The sequence below is a fragment of the Nematostella vectensis genome, chromosome 11 (assembly GCF_932526225.1).
Source record: "Nematostella vectensis chromosome 11, jaNemVect1.1, whole genome shotgun sequence".
Lineage (NCBI taxonomy): Eukaryota > Metazoa > Cnidaria > Anthozoa > Actiniaria > Edwardsiidae > Nematostella > Nematostella vectensis.
The window spans coordinates 5,904,340-5,920,472 of record NC_064044.1 but is presented as its reverse complement, the minus strand read 5'-3'; the positions used below and the strand labels follow the sequence as shown (position 1 = coordinate 5,920,472).

The 16,133-nt window shown below is 39.0% G+C and overlaps 2 protein-coding genes across 2 annotated transcripts; both read left to right on the top strand.

Annotated features, from left to right (window-relative positions):
- The first annotated feature begins 3,183 nt into the window (after positions 1-3,183).
- LOC5501351 (aquaporin-4) lies at positions 3,184-6,986 on the top strand. Its single transcript, XM_001622599.3, has 5 exons — positions 3,184-3,325; positions 4,621-4,917; positions 5,242-5,486; positions 6,152-6,232; positions 6,700-6,986. Exons 1-5 carry the CDS (start codon positions 3,301-3,303, stop codon positions 6,826-6,828), a joined length of 777 nt encoding a protein of 258 aa, XP_001622649.3. The 5' UTR covers positions 3,184-3,300; the 3' UTR covers positions 6,829-6,986.
- A 1,370-nt stretch (positions 6,987-8,356) lies between these two features.
- LOC5501347 (adenylate kinase 2, mitochondrial) lies at positions 8,357-13,271 on the top strand. Its single transcript, XM_048734283.1, has 7 exons — positions 8,357-8,629; positions 8,872-8,917; positions 9,711-9,787; positions 10,380-10,493; positions 11,099-11,193; positions 11,640-11,712; positions 12,495-13,271. The coding sequence occupies exons 1-7, from the start codon at positions 8,468-8,470 to the stop codon at positions 12,711-12,713; spliced, it is 786 nt and encodes a 261-aa protein (XP_048590240.1). The 5' UTR covers positions 8,357-8,467; the 3' UTR covers positions 12,714-13,271.
- Positions 13,272-16,133: the final 2,862 nt, after the last annotated feature.

Below are 16,133 nucleotides of genomic sequence, written 5' to 3'. Positions count from 1 at the left end.
CAATATTGGAGTAATTAAGGGCTTTCAAAAAATGTAATAAAATAAATGGGGGTACCGACCTCGTTTTCACAACAGAGGGGCAACAACAACAACAACAACAACAACAACAACAACAACAACAACAACAACAACAACAACAACAACAACAACAACAACAACAACAACAACAACAACAACAACAACAACAACAACAACAACAACAACAACAACAACAACAACAACAACAACAACAACAACAACAACAACAACAACAACAACAACAACAACAACAACAACAACAACAACAACAACAACAACAACAACAACAACAACAACAACAACAACAACAATATAACTTTATTTATACCACACACAGAAATTACAGTAAGAAAATAAATAATAATTACAGATTTTGGGTATTGGCTGCCTAGAAGTAACTAAAAAGCTAATCTGGCTAGGCAGCACAAAATAGTTCAATTAAATGGAGCGTATAGCAAGGACGTACAAGGCACGAATACAAAATACATGAAAGCAGCAGCAAAATAAAATGCAATAAAACAAAAAAACTAGATAGAAGCTAATAATTTTCAAGGATTGAGGTCTTTATTGCAGCCTTGAAGCTAGGCAAACGCATGGTTTTGGTAGGTTCTTTGATGTTATTCCAAATTGAGGCACCTTTAAAACGAATATTAAACTTTCCATAATTAGTTCGAGGTAAAGGGAGGCAGTACGATGATTTAGAAGCCAGTCTTGTATTATATTTGTGCCTTGAAGCAACCGTAGTAAAAAAAGAATCAAAAGGAGTTGGAAGTAGATTCAAATGAAATTTGTACATAAATATTGTGTTTAAGTAATAGATTAGATCAGGAGATTTCAAGATATTTAGTTTTCTAAAGATAGGAGAAGTATGTTCAATGTAAGATGAGAAAGTTATGATTCTAACAGCTTTCTTCTGTAAAATAAAAAGAGGCTTGATTGTTGATTCATATGTGTTGCCCCAAATAATAGCACCATAAGTAAGAAATGGATAAATTAGAGAATAATATAGCTGAGTGAGAATTGTTGGTGATACATAGTAACGCAGCTTTGCTATTATTCCGACCCCTCTGGAGATTTTCTTACTTAACTGGTTAATGTGCTCCTTCCAGTTAAGAAAGGAGTCAATAACTACACCAAGATATTTGATATTATTTTTTTGTTTAATGGTATTATTATTGATTGATAAAGAAATAGAACTAGCCAGCCTCTTTTGTGCTGGTCGAAAAATGACAAAATTAGTTTTACTGATGTTCAAAGCCAATTTATTTGCACAAAGCCAACGATTTATATTATACAGATCTGTGTTTACTTTGGTCTCTAAGGATGTCAATGAAGAATCGGCACAAAATAAATTGGCATCATCAGCAAATAAATGAAAGTCAAATAAGTTGGAGCAGTTATTAAAATCATTAATGTACAGAAGAAAGAGAAGGGGACCAAGTACTGAACCTTGAGGCACTCCACATGTTATTGGTAGTGGTGCAGATGACACATTACCAATAGAAACAAACTGTTGCCTGTTTGATAAGTAGGAAACAAACCATTCATAAGCTATGCCACGGATGCCGTATGAATAAAGTTTTGCTAATAATATTTTATGATCAACAGTATCAAAAGCTTTGCTAAAATCAAGAAATATGCCACAAGAGTATTGACCACCCTCAATTGATCTTTGGATTTTATCGGTAATAAGCAGAAGAGCATGTTCTGTAGAATGATTGGCTCGAAAGCCAAATTGATTTTTGTACAAAATATCGTATTTGTCTAGAAATTTTATGACTCTGTTATACATTAACCTTTCAAGTAACTGATTAAAAATAGATAATAATGATATTGGTCTAAAATTAGAAGTGTCAAAATGAGAGCCTGATTTGTAAATAGGTATGACACGTGCAATTTTGAAGGCATCAGGTACAATGCCAGAAGAAAAGGACAGATTGTATAATATCTCCAGAGGCCTTGAAATAATAGAGCTTAGTATTTTAAGAACTGTAATTGGAAGGCTAGAAGAACCACAAGCTTTACCTGATTTAATTCCTAAGATTATACTTCTAATTTCCTCTGTAGATGTGGGAGCTAGAAGAAAGCTGTTAGAATTAGCTGTTGGAAGAAATTCTGAAAATAAAGTGTTTACTTTTGGAATATTGTTGCTGATATTTCTGCCAACATTAGCAAAGAAGTAATTGAACTCATTTGCTATCTCATTTACATTGGTAAAAACCTTATTAGAAGATACAATTTTTGAAGGTGTGAAATGAGCCTTAGGCTTTAGCACGACAATTTCTTTTATCCCTTTCCAGATATTTTTTATGTTAGATTTGTTAAAATTAAAGTACTTTTCATAGTATTTTCTCTTACTTATTGCAATTAAATGGTTCAATTTATTTCTATAGATTATAGGGGCGTGGAGATGAAGCGTTTTTACTGATCACGAACTCTTAGCTTTCAAAAAGAGTGCCTATAGTCTTTAGAAAATTAATTTCTGTTAGCCGAGCTGCCAAAATCCGATCTCCTAAACAATAACCCGTAGTAGCTAATGTTCAAAACAAATCACATTTTAAGAGATCGCACTAAAAGACATTGTTTTCGCCATTATTCATACGGTAAAAAGCGCCATTTTGAAGTATTTTTACGGCTCTTAAGAGAAATAACAAAACTTCTACAACCCAACTTTTTTTCTTCTTTCAGTATATCATTATTCCGTATATATTTAACTATTTGAGCAAATAAAAAATGGGGTAACCGACTTCCTTTTTCTGTCAAAGCGATTTTAAGTAAAAAACGCGCGCCTTTTGCTGTGTTTTCTTGTACAACTGTGGCGCGCGCGCCGGAAAATTCGAACAAACAGCGCGCGCCACTATGCGCAGAAGGGGTGCGCAGTGCAATTCAAGGGAATTACCTTAAACGTGAAAATAATAGACAACTACAAGTACTACATTAAGTTGGATTAAATTTAATTGCATTTTTATTGAAGAATACTAGCATAAAGTTACAACTACATCGTTCTCTCTATTAACGGTCAATGAACCGGTCGGTTCATACCTATTGACAGAGCTTGGGCTACCTGTGGTACTAACAAACCTTCGAACTAGTCTTTGATCGCTGATACCACAGGAAGACCAAACCCTTGTATAGGGTCACGCATGACAAATATCGGCTGAAGTATAGTTTATTGAAATCAAATAACACAAACACACTATGTAAACATCGCTAATGTCTTAGCAATAGTTCCTTTGTCGCTACGCACAAGTCAAGTCTATAAAAAGAGTCTTTTCTAGGGAGATGGTTCACTTCAGGAGACTAAAAGGTATAGAAACTTTTAATGGAAATTGAATTGAGAAAAAGGTGTTTTTATCACTGCTATAATAACAGCAAAAATTTCCGCGCAAGGATAAAGGGGTGGTAAAGGATATAAACAAACTCAGCAGTCTACATTTCTTTTCATTACACTAGAAACCAGTCAACTGACTGAACTATTCGACTATTGCACTTTTTAAGAGCACGTAAAAGACACATGAAGCTAGTAACTGGTTATTAGCCTATTTTGGAGGCTAGTTTTAGGAAAGGAAGACTGGGATTACTACCAAGGGCACAAAACAGATCTGTTCCGCAGCCCGATTTTTATTGGCTGGGAAGATGTTAGACCCTTCGGTTGCTGGGAAAAAAATCGTCCCGAATGGTTCTGCTGGGACATTTGTGGAGTCGAACTAGTTGTGCTGGGAATATTTTTTGGGGCGCTGGAGCGGATGCTTGGGGAAAAAAGTCGTCCCGATCGGTTATACGTGCAATTATTCATGTGCCTAAATGCCTATAGACACTGCTGGCTGGGAAAAAAAAGGTTCCTCCTGGGAAAAAGGAACAGATAACTTTTTCCCAGCAACTTTTAAAATGGATATTTTAAGCATCAGAACTTATTCAAACGATGAAATATGCCATTTTAACATGTTTCGAGAGAGGGGGCTCGTTGTATGCCTTTGTACTACATTTAGTTTATTTTGGTTTTTAAACAAATATATTCTCGCACATTAACTCATTCTAAAACTGTAGAATTATGGCTAACACTAAGCAGCCAAAGTTTCCTGTGTGATATTCCCTAGAATGGTCACGCAAAAACGAAGTCGAATAGGAAAAAAAACCTTAATTGCCGCACAATTTAAGCGATTATTTTTTATGTCCTAAGAAAAACTGTTTCTATGAAGTATATTACCTAAATAAAGAGAATCGAATGGCGTTTTAACGATTTGACATCACGTTTTGACGTGTTAAGCCTTAGTGCTCTTGGCATGTGTTACTGGATAAAGCAATTGACAACGAGATTCATAGAAGATTTAGAAGGCATTTACTCAACATAAGCTCCTGTGGCTTAGTTCATTTGTCGTGTTGCTTCCCTTGCCTAAAGTCTTTCTATGTAAACAATTAGATAGGTTAGGTGTACTAAGGTGTACTGTGTAGTAGAGCATTGTACAGGGACTGCCTAACAAAACAAAAAATCTTGTTCCTCTAAAAACAAATTGTTGAAAGAAAAAAAACTGAACTTTTCTTTACTTGGCAATCTTGTTTCATTGCTTAGTTTTGACCCTATTTTAACTCATCTTTATCCAGTGGGAGTAGACGAGGTTTTCACGGGCTCCCTGTGGATCTGTGTGTTCGCGGAGTACTTGGGCACGCTTCTCTTCATGTTCAGCGTGTCTGCCGCATCTTTACGATGGGAGGGGACCCCAAGTACCCTGGAGATCGCTCTTGCGGCCGGCTTCAGCATGGCTACCGTGACGCAGGTATTTCGCTGGGTCAGCAGACCGCTGGTTCACGCTAACCCTGCCGTTACAGTCGCCTCGTTCCTCGCGGGAGATACGTCACTTGTGGCGTCATTTCTTTACGTCATTGTACAGTGTTTTGGAGGTAAGCGTTACATAGCCTTATGTCCCAAGACCACCTCTTGGTTTTCTCTGCCTGTTTCCAAGCATTTCGTTTCCCGTTGATAACACTAGGGGATTTTTAGCTGCTACAAAACTCTCAGATGCTATGGATTTGCGTACTTTACGCTTGTTTCTATTAACGATGATATTTGGTGCCATTTTTACACTTAAGCCAGCAAAAAATATTTTGTGTAAAGTGTTAGTTAAGAGAACGCGACTCATAAGAGAAGCGGACTTACAAGCGCTTTCAATGTTTCAACTAAGTTACGAGTCTCCATATTCTGATGAGAAATCCCAACGTTCCCAGCGATCACCGGGGCCGGACTACTCCATCTAGTGTGTCCTGCATACGCCAGAGGAACCCTGGGAGCTACTTTCCTTGCTGTCGGTACCACTCCTCCTCAAGCACTAGGAACCGAGATTATCGTCACGTTTTTGCTGGTCAGCGCAATCCTCTCAACGCTAGACGCATGCCCAAGAGATGACAACTACGACCGCTATGACGTGTCAGCAGCTGTTGGACTTGCCGTCACTTTGGGATATCTCGTGGCGGTGAGTAAGATAAACAGTCACTCGCTGGCTCACACAAGCCCGGATGGTCCCATCAAAATCAGAAGTGCTCGAAGGATAGGCGATTTGCACTAACAATACCACCCAGGGAGATTCTATGAAGTGATGGCCTGTAACACATAAGCATATCAGCAAAGCTTTTTCCCAGGAACAATAGCTCTGTGGAACCGTCTTCCTCCAATTGAGTCACCATCCTTCAAGAAGTTTGATGAGCAGCTTATTGACTTTAAGTTTTTTTGTTATTGATTATTTTATGATCATTTAGCTTTTTTCTTTATCCACATAATGGAAACCTTTTTGGATTAAACCGTATACAGGGGTGGATCTAGGGGTGGGCCGAGCGGGCCCAGGCCCCCTTATTTTGGCTCAGAAATAATAGGAAATATAAGAAAAACACGTAAGAAAAACCACGTAAGAAAAACCACGTAAGAACACTGAATCCGCCCCCTCTTTTTAAAACCCTTGCTTCGGCCCCCCCTTATTGGAACTTCTGGATCCGCCCCTGGTATAAATAAAATAGACAAGCTCGCACGCTCTCAAACTTTGGCACTGTTTTGTGTACCCATCAAAAATGGTATCCATCAAAAATGGTAAAACACACCTCCCCCGAGGCGCCTGAACTGATGTTATTTTGTTTCTAATCTCAGCTCCCTCTCACTGGTGCAGGGCTCAACCCTGCGAGGTCGTTTGGCCCAGCAATCCTCACAAACAACTGGCGAGATCACTGGGTAAGTCACATGCCTTGCTCTAGCCACGTGATGACCATCTGGTCACGTGCTTTGCTCTAGCCACGTGATGACAACATATGGGACCTAACGACGACGGCAACGCTGACGCCGACGGCAGAAAACAATAGAATTTGATTCAGAATTCAATAGCAGCACGTAGAAATGCGTTTTGTCTTACATACATTCAGCCGTTTTCCGTAAAAAATCACGAACGTGAAAAAACAAGTTTCACGGTCATTGAGGATTCGGACGTTTGCACTGTAAACTCCACTAACTACATTCGCTGCTGTAAAAATAATGTCCTTAGTTTATTTTTACCTGTCCCTGACTATAATGCAATTCCATTGCAATTGAATTATTTTTGATCGCCACGCGCGAAAACATCTTTTTCGATCGCGTTGTCCTAGCCGTCGTCGTTGTCCTTGCTTAAGGTCCCTATTTATCACTGCTGATGCCGATTGTTTCAGGTTTACTGGTGTGGGCCTCTGGTTGGAGCAGTGATTGCGGGCTTGATGTACAACATGCTGTTACATCGCGGGCTCAAAACCAAGCGTGTAAAGCATGCGCAGAGCGATACCGAAGAGTTGAGCCCTTAGGGCAGGATTCACAGCACAGGACCGAGGCTCGAAAAATATGTGATGCAGATGTCAAAACTTAAGGCTCCATGCTGATTTTGGTTAAAAACACTCGATTTCATGTACCGCACAAATAATTTCATTTTGTGCATAAACTAATAAACAATATGAAGTTCTAACCAAGAAAGTGTACTCCCCTCCCCATATTCTCTGGCTTTTTGTTTTCGGTTTCTTTAGACAGCGACGATCACAACAAAAATATAGCGCTTGCTCGGCAATAATATAGCAAAGATCTTCTTCGCTCAAAATGCTTGTCCAAGAGCAAGAGAGCATAAGGTTAGAGAGGGACACTTTGTTATTACCCGCGCGCCATGTCGCGTCCGAATCCGGCTATTTTTAGTAACCACCACCCCACCACTACGCGTGAGGATTTGCTCCTTTTATTTTGTCCTACTCCCCCGCGGGTTGCGTGTTGTTGTTCGATAGGAATGAAAAGAGATCATGTAAAATAACTCGGAAGAAGAAAACAGGTCTAACTTAAGTTACCAAGATTGGCAAATATACTCACAGAAAGCTAAATCCCTGAATAGTTTGACTGTTTTGTTTGTCTGAGCGGCGAAGTCAAATTAGAAAGAAAAAACCGACGAGAGATAAAATGGCTGTGATACTGCGTTTGATTCAAATCCCGACACCAGCTTGTATAATAACAACATAATAATATAACATATAATAATAACAACATCATAGAAATACAGTAATATCTCCCTCTTTATTTCCTCACTTTTACAAAAGCTCAGATACTTCAGCTTGCTGGCTTTGATCATCACAAAAATTCCCTCGCTACAAGGATAACTTTTATGAAATGTATTTTTCTTGGATTCCTTCTCAATTCACAGAAATACTCACAAAAATCAATATTATATCTAATGTCTAACTTACAGATTTCGTTTGACCATTAGGAAGATAATGAATGTTGAGAAACCAGGAAGAAGCAGCAAGTTAAGAGCAAAATCGGTGATTGAAGCACGAGGTTTTCCGCTCTTGATTTTGAATGAAGTCTCGTTTTGGAAATCTTGCAATCCCCGAAGTACTACATCCCCTTAATAAACCGCCTGTATAAAGTGCCCGTATCCTTGATGCTAGAATGAAATTTTCGATGGTATTTGTGCAAATAGGGTGTTTTTTTTTCGGTTTCAAGGCACAAAACAGCGGCAAACAACAAGATGTAAATGCCAAAGCGCTGGTAGGGTGAGTAAAAATGCTCACGCGCAGTGGTGATTACTAAAATAGCCGGATTCGGACGCGACATGGCGCGCGGGTAATACTAAAGTGTCCCTCTCTTATCTTATGCTCTCTTGCCAAGAGATAATCCCTGTACTACCCGAAAAAGCTTGCGAAAGTAAATACATAAATGCCCTCAATCAAACAGACTCGAATAAAATGCCTGTTTTCTCTCTGTTTTATCTACATTTGATTTTCCCCATGCGCTAGCTAGTACAAGCTAGTACACTCCTTGAATTCCGAAGTCCACTTTCGTTCCATTCACCCACCGCGCATGCGTAGCCTGCACAGAACGTGGCCGCCGGTCGTTGATTCATTTGAGGGCTTCGTTCTTCTGGGCTCTGGTTTCTGCTCTTCTTCTTTGTAAATTATCGTCAACATGGCTCCCCCTATAAAACCCAGCACTGTGTATAAGGTGGACCCGGGCAAGGATGAGAAAACAGCAGAAGAGATGAGAGAACTCGCCAAGAAAGCCGAGGCCTGCGATCGTGGAGTTCGTGCAATCTTACTGGGTCCCCCTGGGTCAGGGAAAGGAACCCAGGTAAAGCGAAGGAGAATAAGCGTTTGGCAGCCTTAGACACCGTATCCTACCAACAATCCATTATAGATTGTTGTCTGTTTATTATTTTGTTTGTAGCACATTGCGATTTCTAGTGTATACAAACAGGTTTGAGTCTCACCCTTTAAAGTAAGTTATGAACTGTGTAGACTATTGCAAAGTTAGCTGGGGTTTCCTTTGCTATTATTGATTGCTATTACAGATGTTTCTTTTGTAATACCTAGGCTCCAAAGCTCGCAGAAAGGTACTGCGTTTGCCATCTTGCTACAGGTAATAATAATAACTGTTTGTATACAATCTGTTATATGTAACTTACGTAAATTTTAAAATCAAGATCTCCAAACTAAATTAACCTTAAGTGGTTCATGAGAGGTTTAAGACCTACTTCTACCATTTATTTATCTGTCATGTATTTCTCTAAAAAATGTTTTACATTTGTTTTACATTAGTCTGTGTTTTATATTTTTTTAAATCTTGATTGAATCTTGGTTAAGTTAAAGTTTATAAAGAAGCCCTCTATTGCCAACAACCCCTCCCCCTTGATTTCTTCCAAATTGCCTGTCTGTCTTTTCTTCTGTTCATTTGTCCAACAAAAATGACAGTTATAATGATACCAGTGTTAATGTAGTATGATATTATATTTGTTGGTGTTTTCTTTTTTGTGTCTGTGAGTCTATTAGTGTAGCCCATGTGTCTGTCTGTCTTCTATCATCTGTGTGCTGGTTTATCATTGTATTGGCTATGTTCCTATCTGTGTGTCTGGCCATCTATCTTGTATTGCCCTGTGTGTCTGTCTGCATGTCTGTCTACATGCAACAACAACAAAAAAAAGACATACTAAAAATACTACAACTAATCAAACTCTATCAAACAGTAATAATAAGAACCTGGCACAATAATACAAGAATAATAAGTTTAAAGAAGGCCAGGTAACCATGGTATTATCAATTAAATACCTTCAATAATGTATCAGACTTAATTCGTAGGTTGTAATTTTAAAGTTTTATGTATAAACAATTACACAGGGATGGCCGATCAACATTTTTTTAATTCTTATCTAAAGGTGATATGCTAAGAGCTGTTGTAGCTTCAGGATCTGCCCTTGGTAAGAAAGTGAAGTCTGTCATGGATGCTGGCCAGGTCAGTAAATTTAAGATGAGATGTAAATTACATGCATTATCGCCAGGACCCTGCCTACACATACACCTTATTAAAAAATCTTGTCAGTGCAAACAGCAAATGGCGATTGGCAAATGGCAGTCCTACACCAGAAAGGACCCATAGATCCCAAAATATTTGTTAAAATTCAAAAAATTAGTTATTGTATAGTTATGACATCTCTTGAGTTTATTCGCCACATTTATTTTCATGAATAATTGCTTCCATTAGTACCTTTGGTTCATAGAACTGCCACTTGGCAATTGTTATTCTCCATTTGTGCACTTTTTGAATTATGTGTTTACCAAATTATGTGAATCAACAACTTTTTCATTTTAAATTCAAAAATGATTTTCAATTTATATCACTATGCCCAATTATATCACTATTATTATCACTAATTATATCACTATTATTATATCACAATTATTATATCACTATTACTAATCATCATTTTCAAAAAAGGTGCATGCTTCCAAACTGTAATTGAAGGTATAATGTATATATATTTTTAAATTATGACTAGAAAGCATAACATGACATATTGTTTGTATTTTCTATTTTTTTTTAATAGCTTGTCAGTGATGACCTGGTTGTGGAGCTCATTGATGATAATTTGACCAAGCCCGAGTGTCAAAATGGATGGCTCTTGGATGGCTTCCCACGCACTGTAGCCCAGGCTGAAAAGGTTAGTATAAAACCTCTTCCCCTCCCTACGGCATAGTCTTCCATGAACATGCACATCAGACCTAAAAGGTTCAGTCCCCTTTCTGGGCTGTCAAAACAGGCCAGCAACTGCCAGAGATCTGCCAGATACAGTACCTGGTGGCTTTGCAGTTACTTAAAACAAAGTGTGCAGATTTGGTTTTTAATTTTTTTTTTCGATTTTTGTTGTGGTTTTGCAGTTTTTCTGGTTCCCTTAAGCCCCCCTCCTTACTGGTAGATTCCATCAACCGACAAGACTAAGAGACAAAAAATTAGAATTGGGGCAATTGAAGAGGCCATCCAATCTAACTCATCAGTCAAATCCTCGAAGAAACTTCCAATAGACACAATGATTTTACAATTTTAAAATGTTTTCCATTAAAAATCATCTGAGATCGTTACATAATCGACCGGAAGTAAACTGGTGACAATGTGGCTTCATGACTCTCCTATGTATTTGGATATTTTCTAAAAACTTAGGGATTTATGCTTACTAAATCAAAAGAAGTCTAACCTTATTCTCCCTCTTGCTGTAGCTTGATAGCCTGTTGGAAAATACCTCTAACCTTATTCTCTCTCTTACTGTAGCTTGATGGCCTTTTGGAAAAGCGCAATGCCCAGCTTGATGCGGTTGTTGAGTTCAACATTGCTGACTCTCTTCTTGTCAAGAGGATCACTGGAAGGTAATGCTAGTTTAAATCACAAGATAGGTTATATAGCGGGAACCAAGACAAGTGGTGATTAGAGGGTGGTCACTGAGCGCCTGCTTATCGAGGTACTATCTTTCTTAAATAAGGATATCACTTCAAGGCTTGTAAAGTAAAAACTTTGAAAGTGGAAGAGGCGTTTAGGAGCTGAATATTGATCAACCACTCCTTTGCTTTTGTATTAGCCGATGGAAATGGATTCTTTCAGTTACTCAGGATTGTGCTGGAGTATAAAATGGCAGCATGCTTGGCCTTCTCTAAATAAAAAAACAAAAATATTATTTGCATGCCTTCATAGCATTATAAAAACCAGTGTGTTTTTGTTTGGGAGGATTCAAGAGCAGATCAAGGGACTACAATCTATATGTGTATGTGGGCATGCCACTCAGTGAAGATATATATGTTTTTTGCATTTCATATAGACTGTTGCACAAGTCAAGTGGGAGGACATATCACACAGAGTTCAACCCACCCAAGGAGCACATGAAGGATGATGTAAGTCGGAACTGATGATTGTTATTTCCATTTTGATGATGATGATTTTTAAGTCAACCCTTGAAGTACAAGTGTTGATTGTTTAGGATGGTTTAAACCTCAAAATTTACCTTTGCTGATTATGATGGTATTGGTGGTGATAATGATGATGAAGTAGATACTGTACCTTAGGTGGTTATTCTGATTACTATACATGATAATTATGCTTGCCATGAGTTGATAACTTTGATAGTATAATTTAAGGATGCAAATCTACATTTTAAAGTGCTTATCACAAGGTATCTATAAGTGCTTAGTGTCTGACTTGTCAATACATAAATAGATAGACTGTTCCAGTCAGAGGTTTGGGCACTGGGGACATGTGCACATCCCCCCCCCCCCCCCCCTTAATGTTTTAAAATATATATGTGGACATGAAATATATGGGCATGTATTGTGCTCCCTCCTATACATAGCTCTGAGGAGGAGATAGATGAGGATGGTGTAACATTAACCCTTGGTAGAATGTGCCGGCTGGGACCTCTATGATTTCTGTATCTTGCCTCCCCAATATTCCGAGGCCTGCTACAGTTCTGGTAAAGTGTAAGCACATTCACAGGCCACCCTCCCTTGTGTTGTTTATATCCCCAAATACAAGTTGATAAAGTGCAATGAGGGACAGGAACCCAACTGATGTCCTTATCCAGTAAGACAAATGGGCCCAGTTTAATACATTTAAGCAAATAAAATCCCAAGCTTTCTTGACCCAGCCCACTGATCTACACTTATCCCCCTCTCTTTAGATAACTGGTGAACCATTGGAACGTCGCTCAGATGACAATGAAGCTACGCTGACCAAGAGACTGCAGGCCTACCACAGCCAGACCACTCCCTTGATCGACTACTACACCAAGCGTGGGATACACCACAAAATTGATGCGTCCAAGCCACCTGACACCGTATACTCCAGTGTCCTGAAGGCTTTCGATGATGCTGTTGCACGCCAAAGCAAGAGTTTGTAATTGCGGATGTGCGAGCTGAGCCCACTGATGCTGACTGATTGACAAGGATTAAGAAAAAGTACCAACAGTATTATAAGAATAACCTTTACATGTGTTTATAATCCCCCCCTCCCTATAAGAACTATAAGTTAACACCAAGTGTTTGTTTTAAATTATAAAAACGAGCCATGCTTAGCTCAGAGTAAAATGCAATATCCATGTGTTTAGTTTTCTTGGTTTTAATGAATTTCTATGAAGTTGAATGATCTGAGAGTTGCACGGTATGATGTGATGTGTCATGTATATCCCATGCTAGGAGTAGAACTACTTTGTCCAAGTTACTGATTTCATTTGAAATCGATACAGTACTAATACCTAAAATAACCTAAACCTGTAATTAATTATTCAACCTTCCTGAAGATACTAGAGCCTTTGAATGTGGCGGTGGTTTCATATTAATAGAATCCATATTTAGTATTTTCTATGTTTCTATCCTATTCTACCCCCTCTTGTAATCTGTATAAGGTAGTTTGTTTACACAGATTATCTGAATATGAAATAAATCCTATTGTAATTTCAGTTGCCATTCTTTTATTAGAGTGTGTTGCACAGCTTCTTGCAAATCCCGCTATAATTAAATCGCATTTCTGTAGTCTTTTTGTTATAGAATTCTTTTTACCGAATATCTCTTAAGACCAGCGGTCTGAGTTCGTCGAGATTTCTCGGAAAAATGATGTTTGGGCGCCCTAGCTCAAAACTAAACTGGTAATAGGTATGGTTGACCTCAGTATACTGTGAAAGTTTGAAGCAATTTGGATGAATATTTTTGGCGATAGAAGCCGAAAAGTAATTTTTCGTCTCCCGCACCCGGATTTGAGACAATTTCGTGGTTGTTAGAAAAAGACTAAAAACCGGTTCGCAACGCGTGATAAAACATTTGAAGCTTATATAAACCTAAAGAATAGATAATAAGGATTTCCCAGGCTGAAAGATAAGCTGTTCTGTCAGCACCTTATTATTTTACGCGATTTTATTTTATTTTATGTTTTTAGATGACTTTGAAAAGCCTTGAAATGATCGTGTAATATCGCCGATGAGATGTGGATTTGGCAAAAATGTTTGCATTCATCGAAAAGAGCATCATTTCTACTTTTGATATGTGAAATAAAATTTAGGGGCAAATAAAATCCGACTTTTTTACAAGCCGAAATATGACCCCCACTTGACCCTAATTATAAACAAATGCCGACTACTGTATCGGGTTTTCCGCATTCAAACAACGCCTTCAAATCTCCAGAAAAACAAGAAAGAGCGCTCAAATCAAAAGAAATATACTGTCGGCAATACTAAAATTTAATGGTAATAATTTCATAGCATTTATTGCATTAAATTTCGATTTTTAGGCTCGCGTGATACTATTTGTTTGCTGCCATGCATACGTAATTAAAGCGTGACAAACAAAGCGACAAGCATAAAATACCTCACCATGACTGCAATAAGACTTTTCTGATAATTACTTATTAAAAAGAAAAACGTCCAAAAGAAGAAAATGAGAGTTTTGCATGTTTTTATTTAATTAGCAAGCGATACTGACATAATTTTGTACAGTTTTAAATTGTAATTAAACAAAAAGCTTGATCAAATTGTCAAAATTTGCTTATTTTCAAAGCCTTTGTTCAACTACAAATTTGATCAAATAAAAATACAAATTAGGCAAGAACGCTGAGACATTTGCGATATTGAGGCCTCTCACCGTAAGCTGTTTTCCTTTTTAGTAAAAGAGAGTATTGAAGTGTAAAAACTTACTCTGGTCTTCACAACAGAACACAGGATTACCGACTCAGAAATCTATTTCATGTAACCATGAAAAAAATATAATCGGGACCCAAGAAATCGTGGATTTATTTTGCGCAACTACATCTTCGAATAACATCCACGAGCGTGGCTACAAAAGAAGCTTTGCGTCGGGCTGCTCCGGGCACTTGAAGCTCCAGCTCTTTGCAGATAGTGGGAAGGGTGGCCACTGAAAGAAAGGTGAGCCTGGACCTGGAGTACAAGTGGCACAAGTCGATGCCGTTCGCTTCTATTGGGTGATTTAGTTGGCATTCATCTAGGATGGCAGCTCTCGTACGGAAGTAGGCGGCTGCCTCCTCCGCAGCCTCTACCGCCTCCGCACCCTGTGTTATTTTCGGAAATAATACACCTGTACATGGCCCGGTAATAGGAACTCGCTGATTTAATCGGCGTTCCCCTGTATAGAGATGCAGCTTGTTGATTCTATCACTTCATTCCCAATTAATGGTACGCCCCCCTCCTCCCCCCGACTACTTTTTGGTGGTAGCCAAGCTTGCCGGGAAGCGGGGGTGATCGTCAGCAAAATTGATTGTAACCCGTTAGGGATGGCACTTTAGGCGTGGTCAACAGAAATTATTTCCTCTAAGAGATGGAAAATTGGGTGAGGTCGAAGGAATTTTTGCCCCTAAGGGATAGCAGAATCAAAAAAAAAAAACGTTCAACACCCCCTTAGGAATAGCAATTAATCGAAGTTTATAACCTAAGAGATAACAGAATGGAAAAAAAAAACGTTTAACACCCACGTCACTTAGGAATAGCAGTTCGACGAATTTTACACCTTAAGAGATAGCAAAATCTGAAAAATCCTCCAACACCTCCTAAGAGATGGCAGTTGGTGAAATTTTATACCCTAAAAGATATGACGATTACCCCCGTCTACATTTTTAGAGAGTACCCCCTCCCCCCCCCCCCCTTCCCCCCGGGCAAAGATATGCATTCCCCTTCTTTGTCAAACTCGCATTTGCCGTATAGTGTGTGCCGGTCTAACCAAGCCAAGCGTGTATAGCCTTTCACGCACTGGACAGCTGAATAGCTTTGTGGTAGGCTCTTCCTCGTTGCTGACTGCGGGTTCTGGCTCAGCGGCGTTCGCCCTGCGCTCGACAGCACGCTTGATGTCATCGAATTCACCGTCACTGAACGAGCCCGGAAACGTTGAAATCGATTGGTCAGGATGCGGCTTGAAGGCTCTCTCTCCTCTTCCCCTCCCACTCCCCTCGTTTTTCATTTTTGCTCAAATCCAAGATGGTGGCTATAATACACCGGGTAAACGCCCCCCCCCCCCCCCCCCCCCTTATTGAAGGCTTTTCAAATATTATTCTTTTTCCAAATGGTACCTATGGTTGAGCAAGCCACACCTCCCCCCCTCCTCAGTCCTCTGGTCCTATGATCTCCTGCCTGAGACTTTGTCAAAGTAAAGAAGCGCTTATAGAGAGTAATTACCTGCTTGCAATAAGCGTTTACTGCACCTTACGCGCAAGATAGAATCCTGCGTTGTCTTGCTTGTAGTATGCCGGTAAAGTGAAGAGTGAAAGCGATTTTTTTACTGGTTAACAAACCAATCGATTGGCTAGGACAAAATTTGGACGG

Bases quoted from the DNA above. Each gene is read 5' to 3' on its own strand.
- LOC5501351 (XM_001622599.3), top strand. From the start codon at position 3,301: ATGGTTCACTTCAGGAGACTAAAAG. The intron at 3,326-4,620 runs GTATAGAAACTT...ATCTTTATCCAG, and splicing joins TCACTTCAGGAGACTAAAAG to TGGGAGTAGACGAGGTTTTC. The intron at 4,918-5,241 runs GTAAGCGTTACA...CAACGTTCCCAG, and splicing joins CATTGTACAGTGTTTTGGAG to CGATCACCGGGGCCGGACTA.
- LOC5501347 (XM_048734283.1), top strand. From the start codon at position 8,468: ATGGCTCCCCCTATAAAACCCAGCACTGTGTATAAGGTGGACCCGGGC. The intron at 8,630-8,871 runs GTAAAGCGAAGG...TGTAATACCTAG, and splicing joins GGTCAGGGAAAGGAACCCAG to GCTCCAAAGCTCGCAGAAAG. The intron at 11,713-12,494 runs GTAAGTCGGAAC...CCCTCTCTTTAG, and splicing joins AGGAGCACATGAAGGATGAT to ATAACTGGTGAACCATTGGA.